At 37.4% G+C, this 19,936-nt stretch overlaps 1 protein-coding gene across 11 annotated transcripts in view; it reads right to left on the minus strand.

Annotated features, from left to right (window-relative positions):
• Nucleotides 1-4,781: 4,781 nt before the first annotated feature.
• The window catches only part of METTL15 (methyltransferase 15, mitochondrial 12S rRNA N4-cytidine), an 85,793-nt gene continuing 70,638 nt past the window's right edge, over nt 4,782-19,936 (minus strand). For 3 of the 11 annotated variants that reach the window (XM_065065454.1, XM_065065450.1, XM_013369936.3), the window contains exons 4-6: nt 15,988-16,179; nt 13,708-13,886; nt 4,782-5,731 (exon numbers count right to left, since the gene is read on the minus strand). In XM_065065454.1, the coding sequence (XP_064921526.1) occupies nt 5,286-5,731; nt 13,708-13,886; nt 15,988-16,179 (817 nt within the window). In that variant the 3' untranslated portion in view covers nt 4,782-5,285. Of the gene's footprint in view, nt 5,732-11,570; nt 11,597-13,707; nt 13,887-15,983; nt 16,180-19,936 lie in introns of all 11 variants that reach the window. The other 8 variants (XM_065065453.1, XM_065065449.1, XM_065065451.1 and 5 more) reach the window with 5 other exon arrangements.

The raw sequence follows: 19,936 nt of genomic DNA on the forward strand, positions 1-19,936 counted from the left end.
ACAAATGACAATGGAGGACACTGAAACATAAGCTTTTACTCAGTTGTTCTAGCATGAATGAATTCTAAGATGTGATTCATAAAGCATCATTTATTCTCATTCTCGTATCTGTGGTATCCCCTAATGTTTTACTGTTTATGCAGATTTTTCCAGCCGCACAGAAGATGTTTTCTTTAATGAATGTCAACAAAAACATGAAGTACATTTGCCATGGTTATGTCTGTAAAAATCGTATGGGCACTAACAAATAGCTAGGTTTTTTATACATATATATTTCATTCTAATAATAGATTATATGCCTAAGAACGATACAGTGAAAGTTTCTTTCTCTGTCTTTTGAATTAGGTATCTTGATTGAAGTATTTTCAGATAAGAAAACAACTCGCCAATTGTTCTTTTAAAATTCCAGTGAGCATAATTTAAAGCAACTACTGACCTGTAGAAGAAGTTGTCCTCATGTTTTTGTCTTGTATCTTCGTGTTGACACTAAACATGCTGTTACCACGACCATTTGCGGGAACACTCCAAAAAGAACAAAGCATGGGGATTCCCAGGACAGATAGAGGGAGCTGTATCTCCAGTTTTACTCTTTAAAGAGACAGCTATAAACAAGGTGTCAAGTTCAAACTTGCAAACATACAAGTAAATTTAAAAAAAAACTCCAGCTTGTTTTTGACTATTACAACCAAATTAGGCTTTGAAAGCATCAGGAAAAACACAATTTGCCTAAAGATCGAGGTATAGTGAAAAAGTTTTATTTTTTATAAACATAGCTATGTCAGTCCAGTAAGACATTGAGGCAACTTATCACTCGCCCTCTTGTTTTAGCTTAGATTTCCCATGAACAAGTATTTGCCCCTTTTCCAGCCCTAGTGATGTAATAGCAATACTGAAAAACATGGCATGTCATCAGTAAAATGTGTCAAAAAGTATTAAATAGCATTAATTTTCATACAGTTGGATGGACAGGTATGCCAGCATTCTGAAAAAGAAAAGCCCTTTGCTCTCATTCACCCTGGGACAAGCTTACAGGGGACTCAGAAAGGTGAACACAATTCTAACAGTAAAGGAGACAGAGGGAAAAATATGCAGAGCTGGATTTAGAAGCACATACACGTTCCCACTGTTACGTTGGATTATGCACTAGAAACCACACTCTGCATCCATGTAGAGCCTGAGCTCTCCCACCGTTTCTGCTTATCCCAGAGCTGGGAAAATTAGTCAATGAATGGAAAAAGTAACAAAATACTGCATATATGAAATTTGGCTAAAATTGGCTGTCAACCTCGCAAATTACATTTTTTCTAAGATGTTCACCTTTGCTGCTTGTTTCTTACTTTTTAATTAAACATATTTTTCTATTCTATCTCCTACTGGGGCTGGGAGAAGGGGAAGGGCAGAAGTTGTTCTACATTCATCTTAATTACTGCAAGATTCACTGTAGCACTGTAGTCTTAATTAATCCACAAAATCCTGCTTTAATTCCAGTATACCTCAAGTGTAAAAAGCCCTCCACAGCTGATTATACTCCTGAAAGATTGTAAATATGGTTGCATATTGTTCTAAGTTAGAGATTAGATTTAAGCAACTGCTACATGAAAAATAAATGTATGGATATAACAACAGAGTCTCATACTCAACTGAATGGTGTTTGTAATCTTGGTCCCAGTCCTACTGAAGGACCCTTCCTGGAGAGATTTTGGGGCACAACAAAAGCAGATCAGACCCCTTTATTACTCTTGCTAGAGGTAACGATGTTAAGTAAGAAGGGCAACAAATTGGTTTACGAGTTCATCATTTCTCAGTTTATTCAAATTCCTCTCATTGTTCACCAGCGCTTTCCTCCAGTAATACTCCAAACAATGAGTCAAGACTGATAGCCGAGTTCTTTTAGAATCTACATTAATCGAATCAAATCACCACCAGTCTGCATCTAATACTGTTTGTTGCAATCACCCTGCACGTCCCCTCTCCTCAGGGCGCAGCCCCTCGCACTGTCCTGTTCCATCACCCAGGGGATAAACTCCCCACTTACTATCACGTCTCCACCGATACAAAGAGTAATACTAGAGCAATTATGTGAATCATTAATAATCATAGAAATGCTGCTCTAGAAAGCAGCATGCACAAAGTCTACGATACTTGCTACTAGAAGAGAGCTGCTTGCTAACAGCGTTTACTAAAGTTGGTATTTTCCCCATTCGCACAACATTAGGGACCCTCTCCTTCCATCCATCAAAGACCTCAATACATCTGTACAAAAGCTGACTTTTTAGACTGGCATTTTTCCAAGTCAGCTGGCAATCTCAGCAGCTCCGACTATACAAATCTTCTGAGAATTTGCTCAACTGTAATAGTTTTTAAAAAATCCCCAAAGTGAAGAAAGATATATTAATTCCTTATATTACTTGAATATGATACGGTTAAGCCTTTGCATTTTGAAACAATGAAATTGATTCTTCTTCTTTAGGAAGCAATAGGGAGGTAACAATTGTTGGCAGACCCTCATGGGGCCTTGTGTTTATACTTTATAATAATATTTTTACAAGTACTGTATTTTTACTATAAACCTTATTAACAGGATAACTGTGTTTAGCTTGCAAATAATTATTCTATGCAAATAATTATTCTATGCAAATCCCTTCACCAAGTAGGTACTTTTGACAGCACATCAACCCTTTACGCTCACTTGGATTAACTAAATCATATTTTCTAATAATTTCAATAAAAAGTATGTTTACAATGCATACGAAGTCTCACACTGTTTTGTATCCTTTATAACAGTTTTCCACACCCTTCTAGGCGCTCACATGAAATTATATACACTTTAGCAATATGCTCTGCATGCATGTAGAGTCTGGCAACACTGTCATCTCTCCACAACTACGTTTTGATATTCTCTATAAATATTCCACATGTTGGATATTTCTATTCTTCCCGGCATGTACAGCACCATGATATTGTCATGTTCTTTGTAAACACGGTCTGTTTTCTTTGTTGATAGATATTGTGCATTAGGCTGTATTAAAATGTACATGGTAAGTTTACAGAAATTATATAAAATTTCTATCTTGACAGAACATTTGTTTTCCACCAGATACCATCTCCTTCATAAATACCATTTTTTATTATGGTTAAAAAATGTTTAGCTTTACTAACGTGTCATGTAGTATGATGTTACGTTAAGATACACTATGTAGACACATGTCCTGGAAAGAACATAAAGACCTAATACCCTTCACACAATATAACTTCAGCTATTAGAGGAAAATGAGATGCTTAAAGATACAAGAATACTTTGACTAAATATAACGAGTGGTTTTTCTGGCAAAACCAGAGAATTGTTTTATCAGGCAAGCAGAGGTTAAAACTCCAGGTCTCTTACCTTCCCTAATTGAGGGATTGTATTTACAAAAACTGATACACAGCAGTTCAACTGTCGTCAGAAACTCTGCCTTTAAAATTAGATGCAAGAAGTGTGGATTTTAAACCTCATTTTAAGCATAAGGAATTTTAATGCTTTCATGTAATTTCTGCGCTACAATGCTTCTAAGCTTATGTTGGAGGTACAATTATTCCAGTTTTCAACTGGAGTACATTTCACTATGGAATTCTTGCTAAAAATAACATTAGCTATTTATATTTAATGTTTGGATGAAAAAAATGTCTATTTAAGGTACAGTCTGTTTTCTCTAAGATGTCAACAGTAAGTAATATTATTTGAAGTGGAATGTTGTATTTAATATTTAATAGCATGTGTAATGAAACTAGTGGAAAAAAATATTGAAATTTCAGAAAAATATGAAATGCCATTCCTCATTTGGCTGTTATTTCAGATTAGTCATGGATGTTGTCATGTCTATATGTAAAAATACATTACCTGATATAGCTTTACCAAGGAATTAAACAGTATTCAGATATTTCAATATATTGTATACTATAGACAGTGAACCTAGTTTTCAACTTGTTTGTGTCAATATGACCCAAAAAGCTCCTGTGAAGTAATCATTTACATGAACATAAAGAGGATGCTTGATGAAAATCAAGTCAGGAATGATGCAGCCGGTTCTCTTTCACAAGTTCGTGTAGTAATCATTTAGTTCAGTCAGAAATTGCATTTTTTACTCTACCAGCCAAGCTTCAGGTTCATAAAAAATGAAATCCTACTACCAATTTCATTACTTAAATATCTCTTTCTTGAAGAGATGAGTCAGATGTCAAAGAAGTTGAAACTTACACTAGTTTCTTATAATTTTTAGCATACGAAGACAGCAAATCAACAGTCTTTTAAGATAAAATATAAAGCCAAAGTTAAATCTAATTCATATTAACGTACTAAAAAATAAATTGTTGCATGTTTTACTACCTACTACAGCATTGAAATAGGAAAACAGTGTTACAGTGGGCCTTTTATAAAATTATTTGATACTTACCTAAGTAGCACCTCTTAATAAATGATCACCAGCAAAGAACACTTTGTAAAACCCACAATACTCCTTTTTTGATGGGTTGGTTATAACTTCATCAACACATAAAATTGTATGGGATCAATGCACAGAAGTTACGGTCACAGGAACAAATCCCAGTGATCAAGTACAAATCTGGCTGCGTGCTTTTAGCATCCAAGTGCAAACACTGGCCTTTTAAGTACCTTTTTCCCCAAGTTACATTTATTAGTTAGAATCCATAGACATTAAATAACCAGGTGATCACTCAGAAGTAAATATTTACTTTTTTTAAAAAAAAGATAATAGTTAATTTAAAAATTCCTGGGTAGATCATTAGATTCTGATATCAATTTATTTAAGAACTAGCTCTTGTCCCACTGACATTCATGTAACAAGTAAATTGAGATACAGAGACTTATATACCATCAGTTCTTAGGTCAGTTTAAACTTACTCTAGACTAAACCAGCCATCTGACTTAGGTGTGTGGAATCCAGTCCCATAAATGTGTCTTTCTCAATCAGCTACTGAATTTAGACTGTTAACATCAGGGTTTTTAATTTAATCTAAAGGAAATAATGTTAATACATCAAACCTGTAATTTTTATAAACTTTGGTTTTGATGTCTTCCTCGTATACTTAGTGACACCCACTATCTACACTTATTCTACGTTTTTATGCTCTCCACTACATCCTAATGAAAAAGAAGCACAAAGGTAAGAAACAAATGTTTTCTCACAGCCTTCATTTAATTTTCTGTTTTATATTATCTGTCCAGTCAGCCTTCTACAAAACAAAATTTAATGAAATTATACAATTACATCATCATATATTTTGTTCTAGATTTTAATAGCAGCTCTTAGCTTGGCCGACCTTCCTCTTGGGTTTGTTTGAATATCCTTGGACTGGGGTGTGAGAGCTTTTTTCTGTATAAAAATCCACCTTGAGTTGGATTTTCCATGGGGAAATTCTTGTGCATCTTCTTCTTTGGAGCAATTTTTCAGAGCCTGTCTTATCTTCTGCCTTGAGCCAAGATTGTACTTTTCTGTCATGTCTATTCCATGAAGAAAACGCTTGACAATACGATCTTCTAGTGAATGAAAGGAGAGGGCTACAAGGCGACCTCCAGGTTTTAGAAACTTCTCTGCTGTCTTCAGCCCTATAAAGAGTTCATGGAGCTCATCATTTACAAATATTCGCAGCCCTTGAAAAGTTTTGGTCGCAACATGCGCCGGTCTCTGAAGCAAGTCCTTCCGTGCATACAGTGCTGATGCTGGAAAAGCACCTATGATACATTTTAAAAGGTGTATGTTAATATCTTATTATTTCTACATTGCCCCCCTGATATTAATCCACTCATGCATGATGACTTTAAAGGAAAGAATATTTACAACTGAACCTGGAGTGCTGACCTTCCTTCTTCATTATACATCTTTATTTTCTGCTTTGAATTTGCATTGCTAAAAGTAAACCCTCCGAAATTGATCTGGCTTCTGCTTGGGTGTTGTTTGTTGTGTTCTGTTGTTTTTTGGTTGGTTGGTTGGTTTTGTTTTTTCCTAGAATCTTTCCTAGAAATTCCTTCCTCAAATGCTTCACAAACTTAAAATGCAGAATGATGGCTGAAACCAAATTAGGGGAAAAAGGAAGACAGGCTAGATAAGTCCTACACCTTACAGCTCAATGTAATCAATGTCAGGGTCACTGTTTGTGATGGTTTGTTTATGCTTTTAAGGAAAAAGAAACCATTTAATATATGATGGATACACAATTTTCACTGCTTCTAAATAATTATGCATTTCTTGAAAGGAGAGATAAGACAAAGACAATGTCTACTTGGTGATAACTATCTTTCAAAGAATTACTTAGAGCTTAAAAGAGGGATCTTTCTTTGGGGATAAAAATTGTTGCTGACCGTACTGTGCTTCTTCAAATGCTCCAAAAATACCTGGAGAAATTTAGAAAGTGCAGCAGATTCGCTTTTTCACGTGTCTACACAGCAGAATGTGTCAAGTTATGAGTCTGTTGGACGAGAAAAAGCACCAAATTAAATAATTTTGACTAGGTCCTTCTTCCCCAAAATTCTTGAGATACACAAATCTCTGTAGAGACTGAAATTTTGTTAGAAACTTTAATATATCATTATTTAATGTATTTTAAGCTTGAATCTTCATTATCTGAGTAGAGAGCAAAAAGCTGTATAAGACAGATTTGATGGATCAAAGGGACTAAAGTGTGAGAGTTCAACAAGATCCGTGAAACCTCAGGAAACTTCTAATCTATTATGTAAGTGAGCACAGGAGTCTAGTGAAGATAAATTGAATGAATAATGCTAGTGCATAACTGGAAAGAATTATTCTTCCAAACACAAGGGGTCATTAGACATAAGCCAATATCTCTGATATGTATGTACTAAAATGCTTTAATTCCATGCCAGTGCTAAACTACTCCATAGTAAAGCAATGGGTTTTAGGGTAAATGCAGTTCATAATCAAGTAGTTGATATTCTGTGTAGCGGAGTAAAAGAAGGGAACACAGTACCTCAGAAACAAGTTGACTAAATTCATATTTAAACAGGTGTTAGAAGAAAAGTAATCCGGTACATTGGCACAAAATAGTTTATTAGTGGAATTCTTGAGCCTTTTAAGGGTAAGATTTTACCTATGTCAAATAACGTAAAGGTTCGACATCACAAATGCACAGTGGTCATCAGCGTTCAGCAAAGGAAGAGGCCAACAATGAGACTTAAAAATCCTATCACTGTTAACAAAATTATTATCATATACGTAATGTATCTGAGTTTTCCCAACTACACTCCCCACCGCCTCTGACTCGATGCCAACGGTGCCCAAATTAACTGAAGAGACCCATGTGGCTGTTTCCTATTCCTGCAATCTGAATCCTTCAAGACCAAAAGCGGCAACAGGATCAACTTCTCCCAACACAAACTGCTGCACAGGGATCTGTGGCTTTAAACTCTGTTTCACAAAACAGAGGAAAGAGATTTAACCTACAGGAACTGGGCTCCTCCATCACTTAGAAATTCTAGCTAGTTTAATTTCTGTCTTTGAGAACACCGTGTTCTTCCTATAAATCATAGAAAGACTATATGCCCTCATTGTAGGAGTCACAAATCCTGTTGTGATGAAAAAGCTAAACTAAAAGGACAGCACAAAATCTCAGATGTCCCAAGAAACCAACTGACACTGACACAATATCTATTTGCATATTTCTTTACATACCTAAAAATAGATTCTTTGCAATCCTTAAAACTGCCATTTGTGTGTGAACAAAACTGTCAACATACAACAGAAAGGAAGGCTGTGTTCAGCAAAATAAACAATTTTCTTTAAATGGTCAACTAGCAGCTACAAACACTAGTAGTATGCTCAGAACTCTTGTATAGTTATTAAATGAAACAGCAGGGTTTAAAGTCAGCATGCAATGTATCCAGAAATACCAGAGGACATGCACATTTCCATAGCACGCACTATGACTAAACGTAGCTTCAGCTCTGTAAGACCTGTCTCAGGTTTCAGTCATACTGGCATTTTTCTTCAATTGAATTTGAAGTTGACACATCAATACCTGGGTATCTTTCTAATTAAATTACAAAAGCCACGGTTTTTTGAACTGGAAAATGCTGGGTTTGTAGAAGATCTTATGCAACACATCTATCTCTTCTTCGGAGTCTACATTTAAAACCATTGGAAACATACCTGACTCTTCCCTTCTCTCTTCCAAAACCAAGCACACTGCTCACCTTACTGGAAATACTTGTAACTGGAATGAAAAACCACTGTTCCCTTACAAAATATTAGCTACTAACAATCTGGGTTAGAAAACCCAGTGCATTTTTTCAATTCTACCTGTATTGTTTTATTACGGGCTTCCTGCAGTACTTTCCTCCTGCCACTGGCTGGAAAATTTACAGCTCTGACTTGAAGAACATCAGTTTTATACTTTCGGTTTGGGGCTCTTACTACCCAGAGCTAGTGTTCAACTCACAAAGCAGATTCAGAATTTTTAACTATCATATTTTAGCAGCCTAAGTATTGCAGCCTCAAGTATTCTAGCTGCTTAAATCTTTTCTAAAAATACTCCTGGTTTTCTGAGCATGATCCATTTCTGATATTCTAAGAGTATTCCAGCTTCCAAAAGTATCACAGATAAAAATGAAGCCAACACATAAGAGTACAGCATGTAATTTAGGTTCAAATCTGACTGTGTTTCTTGATTGGGACCAAACCATAAAAACAGAATCCTAGAATGAGATTCTTTGTTTAAATCTCCACAGTCAACCTGACTAGAGATTTGTGGTGAACGGAGCCAAATCCAGTTGGTGGGCGGTCACCAGTGGTGTTCCCCAGGGCTAAGTCTTGGGGTTACTTCTGCTTAATCTCTTTATCAGTGATCTGGATGAGGGGATTGAGTGCACCCTTGCCAAGTTTGCAGATGACATCAAGTTGGGTGGGAGTGTTGATCTGCTGGAGTGTGGGATGGCCACACAGAGGGATCTGAACCAGCTGGATTGTTGGGCTCAGGCCAATTGTATGAGGTTCAATGAGGCCAAATGCCAGGTCCTGCACTTGGGTCACAACAACTCCAGGCAGCACTACAGGCTGGGGAAGAGTGGCTGGAAAGTGCCTGGTGGAAAAGGACCTGGGAGTGTTGATTGACAGTGGCTGAACATGAGCCAGTGTGTGCCCAAGTGGCCAAAAAGGTCAACAGCATTGAGGTACTAAAGAGAGTGCAGAGGAGACAACGAAGCTGGTGAGGGGCTGGAGCACAAGCGTGATGAGGAGCAGCTGAGGGAACTGGGACTGTTCAGCCTGGAGAAGAGGGGAGATCTTATCACTGTCTACAACTGCCTGAAAGGCGGTTGTAGTATGGAGGAGGTTGGTCTCTTCTCCCAGGTAGCAAGTGATAGGAAGAGAAGGCCTCAAGTTGCACCAGGGGAGGTTTAGATTGGATATTAGGAAAAAATTCTTCATGGAAAGGGTTGTTGGGCATTGGAACAGGCTGCCCAGGGCAGTGGTGGAGTCACCATCCCTGGAGGGGTTTAGAAGGTGTTTAGACGAGGTTCTCAGGGAAACAGGTGAGTGCCAGAATTAGGTTATGGTTGGACTCGATGATCCAGAGGGCCTCTTCCAACCGAAACAATTCTATGATTCTATGATAATAAATATAATCTGTGGTAGTGATTTCCGTCACACTGGCCTTCATCTTTTTAGTGAAGGTAGTAGATTTTGAGCTGTGTTCCAGAGGTGAAAATTTTTCCTACGCTACTCTTAGTCCTCTGGTTTAGTTAAATAAAACCCTATTTGTGCTTTCTGCTAAGGCACAAAATCTCTCACCCAGCCCCCTTCAATTACCATGACACTAACAGAAAATCCTTCCTGGTAACAGGCTGTACGATATATAAAAATACAAAAATCTGTATGGGAAACTTGTAAAATGAATTTCATTCATAAAACCACCACGCTTCTGGCTAGATGACTGGTTTGAAATCCCAGTGAGAGAAATTATCATTTTTAGTGTTGGGATGCCCTGATGTTACTTACACTTTTAAAAAATCTAATAGATTCACATGTTGCAATGTATTGAAGTTTTAAAGCATGTGAATGAAATTAACAACGTGCTGTGCCTGTCAATATGAACTATTTAAGTCCCTGGAGTGTACAAGAGTGGGAGAGTTTAAAAATTAATTCAGATCGTGCACCTGTTTGCAGGAATCCGTCTGTTGAATTAGCATTGCATTTAATAAGTTTCTGTGACGCAACTAATGTCCTTTTGTCTAGGCTCCCTCAGCAGAGAGTTCATTTTCACCCATCTGAAATTCAGACAATATTACAAATTCCAAGCTGATAATTAAAGTCTATAAATGTGAACCAATCTGGATGAGATTGGCTTCACCCCTTGAAGTTCTTTTTAAACTCTTCAAATTTCTTTAATATCTCAACATCAACTCCTTTCAAGTTAAGTCCAAGTGATTATGTGACCTCAAAATGATCTGTTAATAGACATACATAAGACCAAGAAAATTAAATTTTCAACAAAAACTCCTACGTAGCAAGGTATGTTACCAACAGAAAATAGATAAAAATAGATCAACAGTTGTATAGAAAAAGCATATTAAAGTTACATTCTAAAAACGTCACTATTTTTAACCAGTTTTCTTGCACATCAAGTTAAACCTACTGTTGAACCAAGTAAACTACAGACTCTATAGCTCACAGGAAGCTCCTTATTTATATGATCAGAGGCCTTTTGGACAACGTTCAGAAAAACAAAAAAAAGGCCAAACTTTTCTAGGGGTTTTTGTAGGAGCGTATTTATTGGCTTTCAAGCTCTATCTCGAGAAACAAAAGGAATTATAATATTTTCTAGAATTGGAAAAAAGGAGAACAAGAAATCACTTGGACACCTGAGTTAGCACCAAGCTGTTGTAGGCAATCCTGACATACCACTCTATTTATTTTTTCAAGCTATAACTTAAAATTATAACTCTTGCTAATACAAACTTTAGAAATGTCTGTCTGCTCTGTAACTATTGCAGAGCTAGTTTTTTGTTTGTTTTTTAATTAAATCCTTCACTCTTATCTCCCTATGAATTAGCAACAGCAATACACAGAGTCTTACCTTTCAGGAAGGTTGTAGGAAATACCTAAAGCCTAGCTCTCTACATAGAAATGAAATTTTCCAATTTCAGACTGGTCCAAGTCTAGATTCACTGGGGATGTGGTTATCAGCTGGACCTTAACACAAAGCTTTTGAGTTCTAGAAAATGTTAAGCCATCATAATCTATAACATGTGAAAGAATGGTGGACTATACATGAATTCCCAGATACCAACACCACCTCATTGGCTAGAATTTTTTCCTTGTTTTCTGGCTCCTTTAGTAGGCAAAAAAAAAATATGATCCTGTTCTGGAGAGATAATCATGCTTGTATTGAGCCTGCAAAATCTAAAATGCAAGATTTTATTATTCTAATTAATATTTTATTTTTAAAGTTCTTGACATTTGACTAACAGGTCATAGATTTTACCCTGGTAAAGTCTCAAATTAGTCAGGGTTTTTTTTTTGTGTTGTGCTACCAAGAGGATCCTGTGGTCTCTGGCTTACCTCAATAACTTCAGGGATATCGTGTTCTGTAAGAAAATATATTGATGATATATGATAAATTAAACAAAATCTATTATAGTTACCATAAATTTTCTTAGAGTATCATCAGTTCAGAAGCTAATAGGATTTACTATTGTGCTCCTTTACTAGAGGAATCAAATCAAAATTGGAAGAAGTTCCACCCAAACAGGAATCAGTGTTACAGCGCTAGAATTGTTTTAACTACTTGCAAGCTTCATAAAAATAACCAACATAAACCATACATATTTACTGCCTTGGCAGATATGTGCTGGATTCATCGTCTGGCATGTATACTATCTGATGCACACCCGATTCACCTATCAAGCTGATTTTCAAATGTAGCAGAGAGTTTAAAGCAAGAAGAAAATATCTCTCTTGTTGCCACAGTAAGTGACCATTAAGTGATGACTCACATGCAACACATTAAACACAAAGAGATCTTCGATCACTATCTTTATGTACTAGTATTATTTCCTTAAGCCCAGCTAGTGCACAGAATTATTTCAGAAGTTACTGAGTTGCTTGTTTACAGCCTATGACACATTACACCTTTATCATGGCAATTCAGTTGCTTCAATCTCAATAATGATACACTGTTTATTCAACAGTTCTTCAAAATGCGCAACATACATGTCACAAAAAAATAAATTCATTATGTTGATGCTAATGACTGTATTAAAAATGTAACATTTCAAGTTTTATAAAAGACCCATGGAGTTTTATCTCTTTGTTTTTTTAAGATTGCTTGTTCCTCTCATTCAGCATATTTACGGCAGGGACTTGCAAGAGCAAGCAGCGTCTTCAGGTCCTTGATAATCATATAAGCTAAACTTGGGGCCAATGGCATCCTGGGGTGTATTAGAAGGGGGTGGTCAGTAGGTCGAGAGAGGTTCTCCTGCCCCTCTACTCTGCCCTGGTGAGACCACATCTGGAATATTGTGTCCAGTTGTGGCCCCTCAGTTCCAGAAGGACAGGAAACTGCTGGAGAGAGTCCAGCGCAGGGCAACAAAGATGCTGAAAGGAGTGGAGCATCTCCCGTGTGAGGAAAGGCTGAGGGAGCTGGGGCTCTGGAGCTTGGAGGAGACTGAGGGGTGACCTTATTAATGTTTACAGATATATAAAGGGTGAGTGTCAGGAGGATGGAGCCAGGCTCTTCTCAGTGACAGCCAATGGTAGGACACGGGGCAATGGGTTCAAACAGGAACACAAAAGGTTCCACTTAAATTTGAGAAGAAACTACTTCTCAGTGAGGGTGACAGACACTGGAACAGGCTGCCCAGGGAGGTTGTGGAGTCTCCTATTCTGGAGACATTCAAACCCGCCTGGACACCTTCCTGTGTAACCTCATCTGGGTGTTCCTGCTCCGGCAGGGGGATTGGACTGGATGAGCTCTTGAGGTCCCTTCCAATCCCTGACATTCTGTGATTCTGAGACCCAGCAATTTCATTTTTGGGGGTAAAAAAAATATTCCAAGATTACATATTATAATGTTAATGAAGAGGATTTGTGTCTTACATTTTTACTTGAAAATTTCCACTTGAGAATACGAACATGAAGGTTCTCAATGTGAGCACAGTTCCTGCCTAACTACATTTTGTTCAAGTTGTTTACAGTGAAGAGCAAGTAAGATGAAGTGTTTCAATAGTCGCTTCAGGCTGATCTAGTTGGCATTCACCAGGTGATGCAAGCTATGTGTTGCTTTCCTTTTTGCTTCTGGGGTCTTTAAGCAGACAGAAATGATGCAATTTTGTTCTGCCATAGTACTTCCTCTCAAAACACTAAAATGTAGAAATTTAAATGTGAAATATCTGATATTTGGAGGCTTATCAATGGCTGAGATCAAGAATTCCCTAGGCTGCTGTCATTCTGTGTTTCAATTTGGTTGGCAGAATGATAAATCTCTCCATGTAAAATCTATTATTGAACTAATCGTCAAAGTACAATATAAAAAGTGGGAGCTTAAAAATAAAAAGAATAAAAAAAGAGAGCGAGCTGACATCAGAGCAGAACAGGCAGGATTAGATCCTGCATGATTTCAAGTACAAATAGATCCCTCTGGGACTTTGGGGATTAATATTTTTTCTCCTCAGCCACTGCGAAGAATTAATGAGGGTACCTGCAACAATGCTTGCAAGCTGCTGAGTTCTGGTGATGGGGTATATGCTGCGTGCCTGAACGATGGCTGAAGCGATTTTCTTGGCGTGCCTCTCCTCCCCGTATGTTCTCAGGATGGACGCAAGTGCCTGTTGATCTAAAGCATTCACAACATCAGCAGCGGTGGGCATGTCAGGGTACCTACGCACAACAAGAGCCAATTAGTTCACTGACGTCAGTTTTCATTGACAAGAGGTGAAGCTTCATAGCATTGAGACATAAAGTCAAACACACACGCCGCATACAAGTGCCTTTGAGGTTTTAAAATAAGAGACAGCAACCCTGTGAAAACAGATATAGCTTGCACCTTTTAAAGCCTTTTTCTTGCTACTTTAAATTGAGTTTGCTCCTTAACATCAATTAGAACTGCTGAAACTTCCAAGTATTATCATGAACTATACCTAATGAGTTGACAAGAATAAATGTATTTCAGTATCATGTTAAAATGGAAATGCTGTGTGACTTTTCATTTAGACAGGTTTAGAATATAAACTTGTCCATCGTGGGTTCATTTTAGTCACCTTGCATTATATGTTGTTTTCTAGTCAGAACTGATCTCAAGGATCTCTTCTTTCACACCCTCTGCTATGACAATTGCTTATGAAAATAATTTATTGTAATTTTATTTTTCACTAAAAGGTCTAAGAACCTATATTCAAATACTGTTTTGAAAGAGTAGAAATGACCTAATATTACAAATGACAGGAATTATTACAATATAAACAGTATATGCTATATATTAGGTTTTTTTTTTTTAAATCTGTGACTTCACTACTGAAATAGTCCAAGTTATTCTATGAATGTCATATATGGGTTTACTAATTGGAGAAAATACACAACCTACTTCATAAATTCTCTTCTACAAAGACATGAACACACAGAATATTTTTCAGGCATTTATTACTCTCCTGCAGTATCTTACAAAAGATAACAAAACTTAGAAATCAGAGGCAAGTAGTATCATAGCAACAACAGTAGCGTAAGGCTTTTGTTATGCCACAGGTACCCTTTGTTCTGCTGCCCCTGTTCCATGTGTGTATTCTCCTGATGCAAATACAAGCCTGGAGTTCAGATTCTTGAAATCTGAGGCCTGAATCCCAAGAGGATTGTGTGAGTCTTTTACACAAAACTGGGAGAAGCGAATATCATGAAATTTGCTGTGTTAAGACTTCGCATTAATGTCTTAGGGTAATTCCATAAAAACGGAGGCTTCCCATCGGCTCTGTGTGAGCAATGAAAGATTAAACGACGTTTCTTAGGCCTACAGGTTCATCAAAATACACGGCGAAAATCTTCATTCTGCCAGTAATGCATTATGCAATTACTGCCTTCAGCGATACAGCAGAGATCTTTGGCTGTTCGTGTAAAAAGCACAATGCTACAGAAATATATTAGGTTGTTTGAAGATGAAAACTGCTACATAAGTAGAAATTATCATTCCACCGTTGATGTTCATGCTTGTTAACATACTAAACACCAATTCTAACGATTTAAATAGAGGTGATTTATATAGTAATTGTTAATTTGACAATTAAGTAATCCTGATGTGCCTCCTACACAATGTGAAAGGAAACTTAAAATATTGCTCAGGAAATCTCACAATAAATCTATGGGCATAGAAGACAGCATTATACTAATGCGTTAAAAGCAACGTCGCTATCTGATTTCAATTGGCAGATAAAACGGATGGGATTTTATTTAGTTATTTTATATTACTTTCATTTTAGAGAGAAGTAACTGGGTCAGATGGCCATTGCAGGGAAGAGGGAGGTTGCTCCTTTCCTGAGGGAGCGACCAAATGTGCTCAAGTGAAGGTTCCACAAATAGTAAGTGTGGCAGAAAGGGACTGCCGTAAGGGCTTGAGAGATGCGGATCGAGAACAGACTGGGAAACTCCGGAAAAAACAGAGGGAAGACAGGTCTCTAAAAGTGAGATGCCCCTGTGACTGCACATCATACACTCCAAAAATGTATAATTTTCATACTATAGTTCCCCAAAATGCTACTGGTTTAATTACTCATCACTGGAACTTTCCTCTTATTTCAAAGAAGGAAAAGACAATCACCAGGGTTCTAAGTATGCAGACGAAAAAAAGCTTTGGGGCAGAAGAAAGACGGTATGCTCCAAAATTAGATGTGGTTTGATGATGAGAATTCTTCAAGTTGAGGGGAAACAAAACACACAGGGGTTGCTGAGCATACAGTTTTTGAGCTTCAAGGAGAAATATTTTATTAAGAGGTACCTGTCACCATCCATCCTCATGTCCAAAGGTCCATCCTTCTGCAGGGAAAAACCTCTTTCAGGTGTATCAAACTGCATAGAAGAACAGCCTGCATCCAAGAGAACTCCATCCAGAGTCCCCGGCTCAACTCCAGAGGAGATTAACAAAGCCTCTGACTGGCTAAACTGTCCTAGAAGAGCTCGAATCTGTTTCCTGGAAGAAATAACAAATAAATAGCCTTAATTTTAATTATAAGAGTGCAGTGTCTTCCCCGTGCATAGCAGGACTTAGATAGTAGCGCTCCTCTCAGAAGCAACAAGGCTATTCCTTAAGTAATAGTTTCAGTACTTTTCATAGGTCAACGCTGAAAACGGGCCCAACCCACCCACCTTTAACTCTTTACTATCTTCTCGCTCGGGCTCAAAGAAATGGAAACCTGACTAAAATGTCATTTTTTTTTTGATGTGCAGGAACTCAAGAGTTTCACGCTGGGCAGGAATGCCCTGAGCACCAAGGTACCCGCTGTGCTGAGTGGGGCTTTCGGTCGAGCGAGGCCAAGGGCAGAAAAGAACAAACCCTGGACCTGGAGGAGAAGCAGAAGAGATGGAACAAGACAGCACAGCCTTGTGGTTAAAATTTACCTGCCAGGAAATAAATCCTGTGTTCCTGCCATGGGACAAAAACCTTTTTCTATAGTGGCATTTGCTGTTTCAAAAATAATTGGGCAAACAAGGCACACTGGATCATAAGCAGATAAATCTTTCAGTGTAGTTTCAATTCATGCACCTAATCACTAGGGAGAGTTTCACACGCTTTTTTGGGCTTAGCGTTCTTCTTTCTTAGATATAAGGTGGTTCTTGCTTAATATTTCCATTCTGGGAAGGGAAATAGTGGCATGGCAAGGGAGAAGATGACACATCTGAGGTGCCCAATGCCTTCTTGGGTGTCTAAACTTGGACTTTTAATTCTTGCTTATACATAAGGTAACTTAAAATTTAATAATTTATTTTATCTCTCAAAATCTCAGTGAATGACAGGACAAGGGGTAATGGGTTCAAACTGGAACACAGGAGGTTCCACTTAAATTTGAGAAGAAACTTCTTCTCAGTGAGGGTGACAGACACTGGAACAGGCTGCCCAGGGAGGTTGTGGAGTCTCCTACTCTGGAGACATTCAAACCCGCCTGGACACCTTCCTGTGTAACCTCATCTGGGTGTTCCTGCTCCATGGGGGGATTGGACTGGATGAGCTTTCGAAGTCCCTTCCAATCCCTGACATTCTGGGTTTCTGTGAATTTCATAGATTTAAAAAGAATAACCAACGTATTGCTTCATTTTTAAGCAGTACCTGCAAAATACAATATATTTCTGCCCCTAACAAGCAGCCACTGTTTCCACATCTAAGCTTTGATTACGGTTTGGATAATTGCTCTTCAGTCCCACTGGTCAGTATTCGAATTATTACAAGGTCTGCAAGGTTAACGCGCAATTTTGTTTCAGTTACACAGGCAGGAGTGAGTGGACAGAGAGAGCAACTCCTGTTTTAGCTACAAAAGAAGAGCTGCCCATATTTCTTTTGACACTTCAGTATCACAGCAATTTTGATAACTCTTTCAAAAGATCATCTCAAGTCTAATCCTTCTTTCAGGTCAGTTTAACATAGAGGCAAATTGGCACTATGACACAGTTCAGTCAACTCCAGTGGCTACAGTTTTAAAGCAGTGTACAAACAGGGAATTGGAACCTTTTTCGAACCCATCCAACTGGTGGGAGAAAATGCTACCAAGATTAACCAAAAAAAAAAAAAAAAAGAAGAGAAAAAGCTCTGTTAAAAAAGAAGTTATGAACGCAACCATATGGAAGAACATTTAGCTACACAATGGTATCCTCATTAAAGCAGAATGAATCAACCTATTTAACATAGTACAAAAACCAGGAAATACCTTGAATGAACAGATTTCATGAGGGATATCACGATCTCACATACACATTTTTTAATTGACTAGTGTCCAGCTTGTAATTAAATACAACTATTCACCTTAATAAGCACTGACAGTTCCTGAAAAGCACCACGATCCACTTAACGTATTTAAACTAACTGAAGCTATCTAGGTATAGCTTGGAGATTGTATTTCCCCTGAATATAATGAGAGGAATTTTCTTTAAAATCTGTACCGTTTGGTCCAACTGGGCAGTGTTTCTCACTTTACAAGTTGTGCAAAGGAATGAACTTTAAAATTCTGAATGTGGGAGACAAAAATAAACGAGATCTGGAAAATATTATAAATGGTCATTGTCTAGTTCCCCAGCAGACAGTAACCCATGTCAGTGACTATGGACACGTGCTGTTCTGTGCTCCCAGCCAATATGAAAAATTATGCTAAACTACGTTTATAACTTGCTAGAAATTTGACGAAGTTTGTTTAAACAAGTCATACGTATTTGGACAGCTAAGATGTTTGGGACAGTGGCCTTTGATTTGTGGTCTGCCAGTATTTTGTGATTAGGAAAAGGGAAATAAAAAAGATGTATATTTGAAGGAAGCAGAAATTTACTCTTTGGTAGAGAGCTGAAAAATGTTTTGAAGTTTGGAAATAAAAAAAGATTGAAAAAGATTGAAAAAGAATTAGATTGACATTTTGATGTCAGCCTTTCAGCTGTGTGAAATTATGGCTTCTGTCTATACCATGTTATACACTACATTTTGTGTGTCAATAGTGGATATGGGTGTCTTGGTGAATATAAATCTTTACTAAAACCAGATGCTTTTCATGACATTATAGTGACTATATTACAATGTTCAGGCCAGTTCTCTGAATTCCTGTTTCTTTGTGGACTAGAAGAAACTATTTTAAGCAGCTTGGGACTCTCATCCATTTCAATTAATCAAACCAAGTACACAGCTCTGAAAGATTTATTACCTTATGAAAGGAAATACAAACATCAACCCTTTTTTCGATAGGACAGTAACAATGATCATAGTGATGACAAGGACTAATCTATTAGACTATGAGCATGACACATTTACCAAGCATCCAAAAGCATTTATTAGAATACAAACTCTTCCCTTGTCTACTATTCTTTACACCTACGTTCAAATAACTGTTGTTACCTACAAGATTTTATCTAAAAATGCTTAATTTAGCCTCAGTTCCTTCTGCTTTCCGTAAATCCGTTTTCCAGAATAACCTCAAATAAATAACAAAAAACTGTGTACAGTAAAAACGTTTATTTCCTACAGGGACATGCCTCCTGCTTTCCCCAGGTATGTAGAAATTCCTTTTACTTTCTTTTTCCATGCTCCAATGTTTTCTGTGGGCATTAGACAATTTATGTTCCATGACCATATTTATCTAGTGTGGAAGTCTGTCTATTACCCTTTACATATTGCAAGAATATAAAGGGTATATATTGACAAAACAACGCTTAGTGGAAAAAGCAGGAAAGGTAAACCAGAAAACATCCCTAAATACCAAATAAACCAGCCAAGCTTACAGTTCAAAAAAGCCTAAGAAGACAGAGCATATCAAAATATTACAGATGGAGATTACATGGAGGCTTTATAGGGGGTCTTGGGGATACCCTTAAAAGCTGTAAGAAGTACAAAGGGTCACACAGCATATTCATCATTATAGGTGATCTTTGAAGGTTACAATCTGCCCAAATCCAATTGTCTCACTTAAGAGAAAATATTTAAACTTAATACTTGAACAGCACTTTACATATTGAGAATATTTTAGAAACATAAAACAACTGTGAAGGGCTTTTTAGCCCCTCGCTTATAAATAGAGAAGTAAGATTTGCAGGGTTTAATACTGAACGACTTGAAGATACCTATGTAGAAAAGCTATGATAATTTCAGAGATTACTGTCTGAGGATGTAAAAAACCAGAGAAGACCTGTCGTATGTTTAGCTCCCATTTGGCTTGTGTGTGTGTGCGGTAATAGCACGGTAATTTTGATAAATTCCC

Source organism: Columba livia, chromosome 5, assembly GCF_036013475.1.
Source record: "Columba livia isolate bColLiv1 breed racing homer chromosome 5, bColLiv1.pat.W.v2, whole genome shotgun sequence".
NCBI lineage: Eukaryota > Metazoa > Chordata > Aves > Columbiformes > Columbidae > Columba > Columba livia.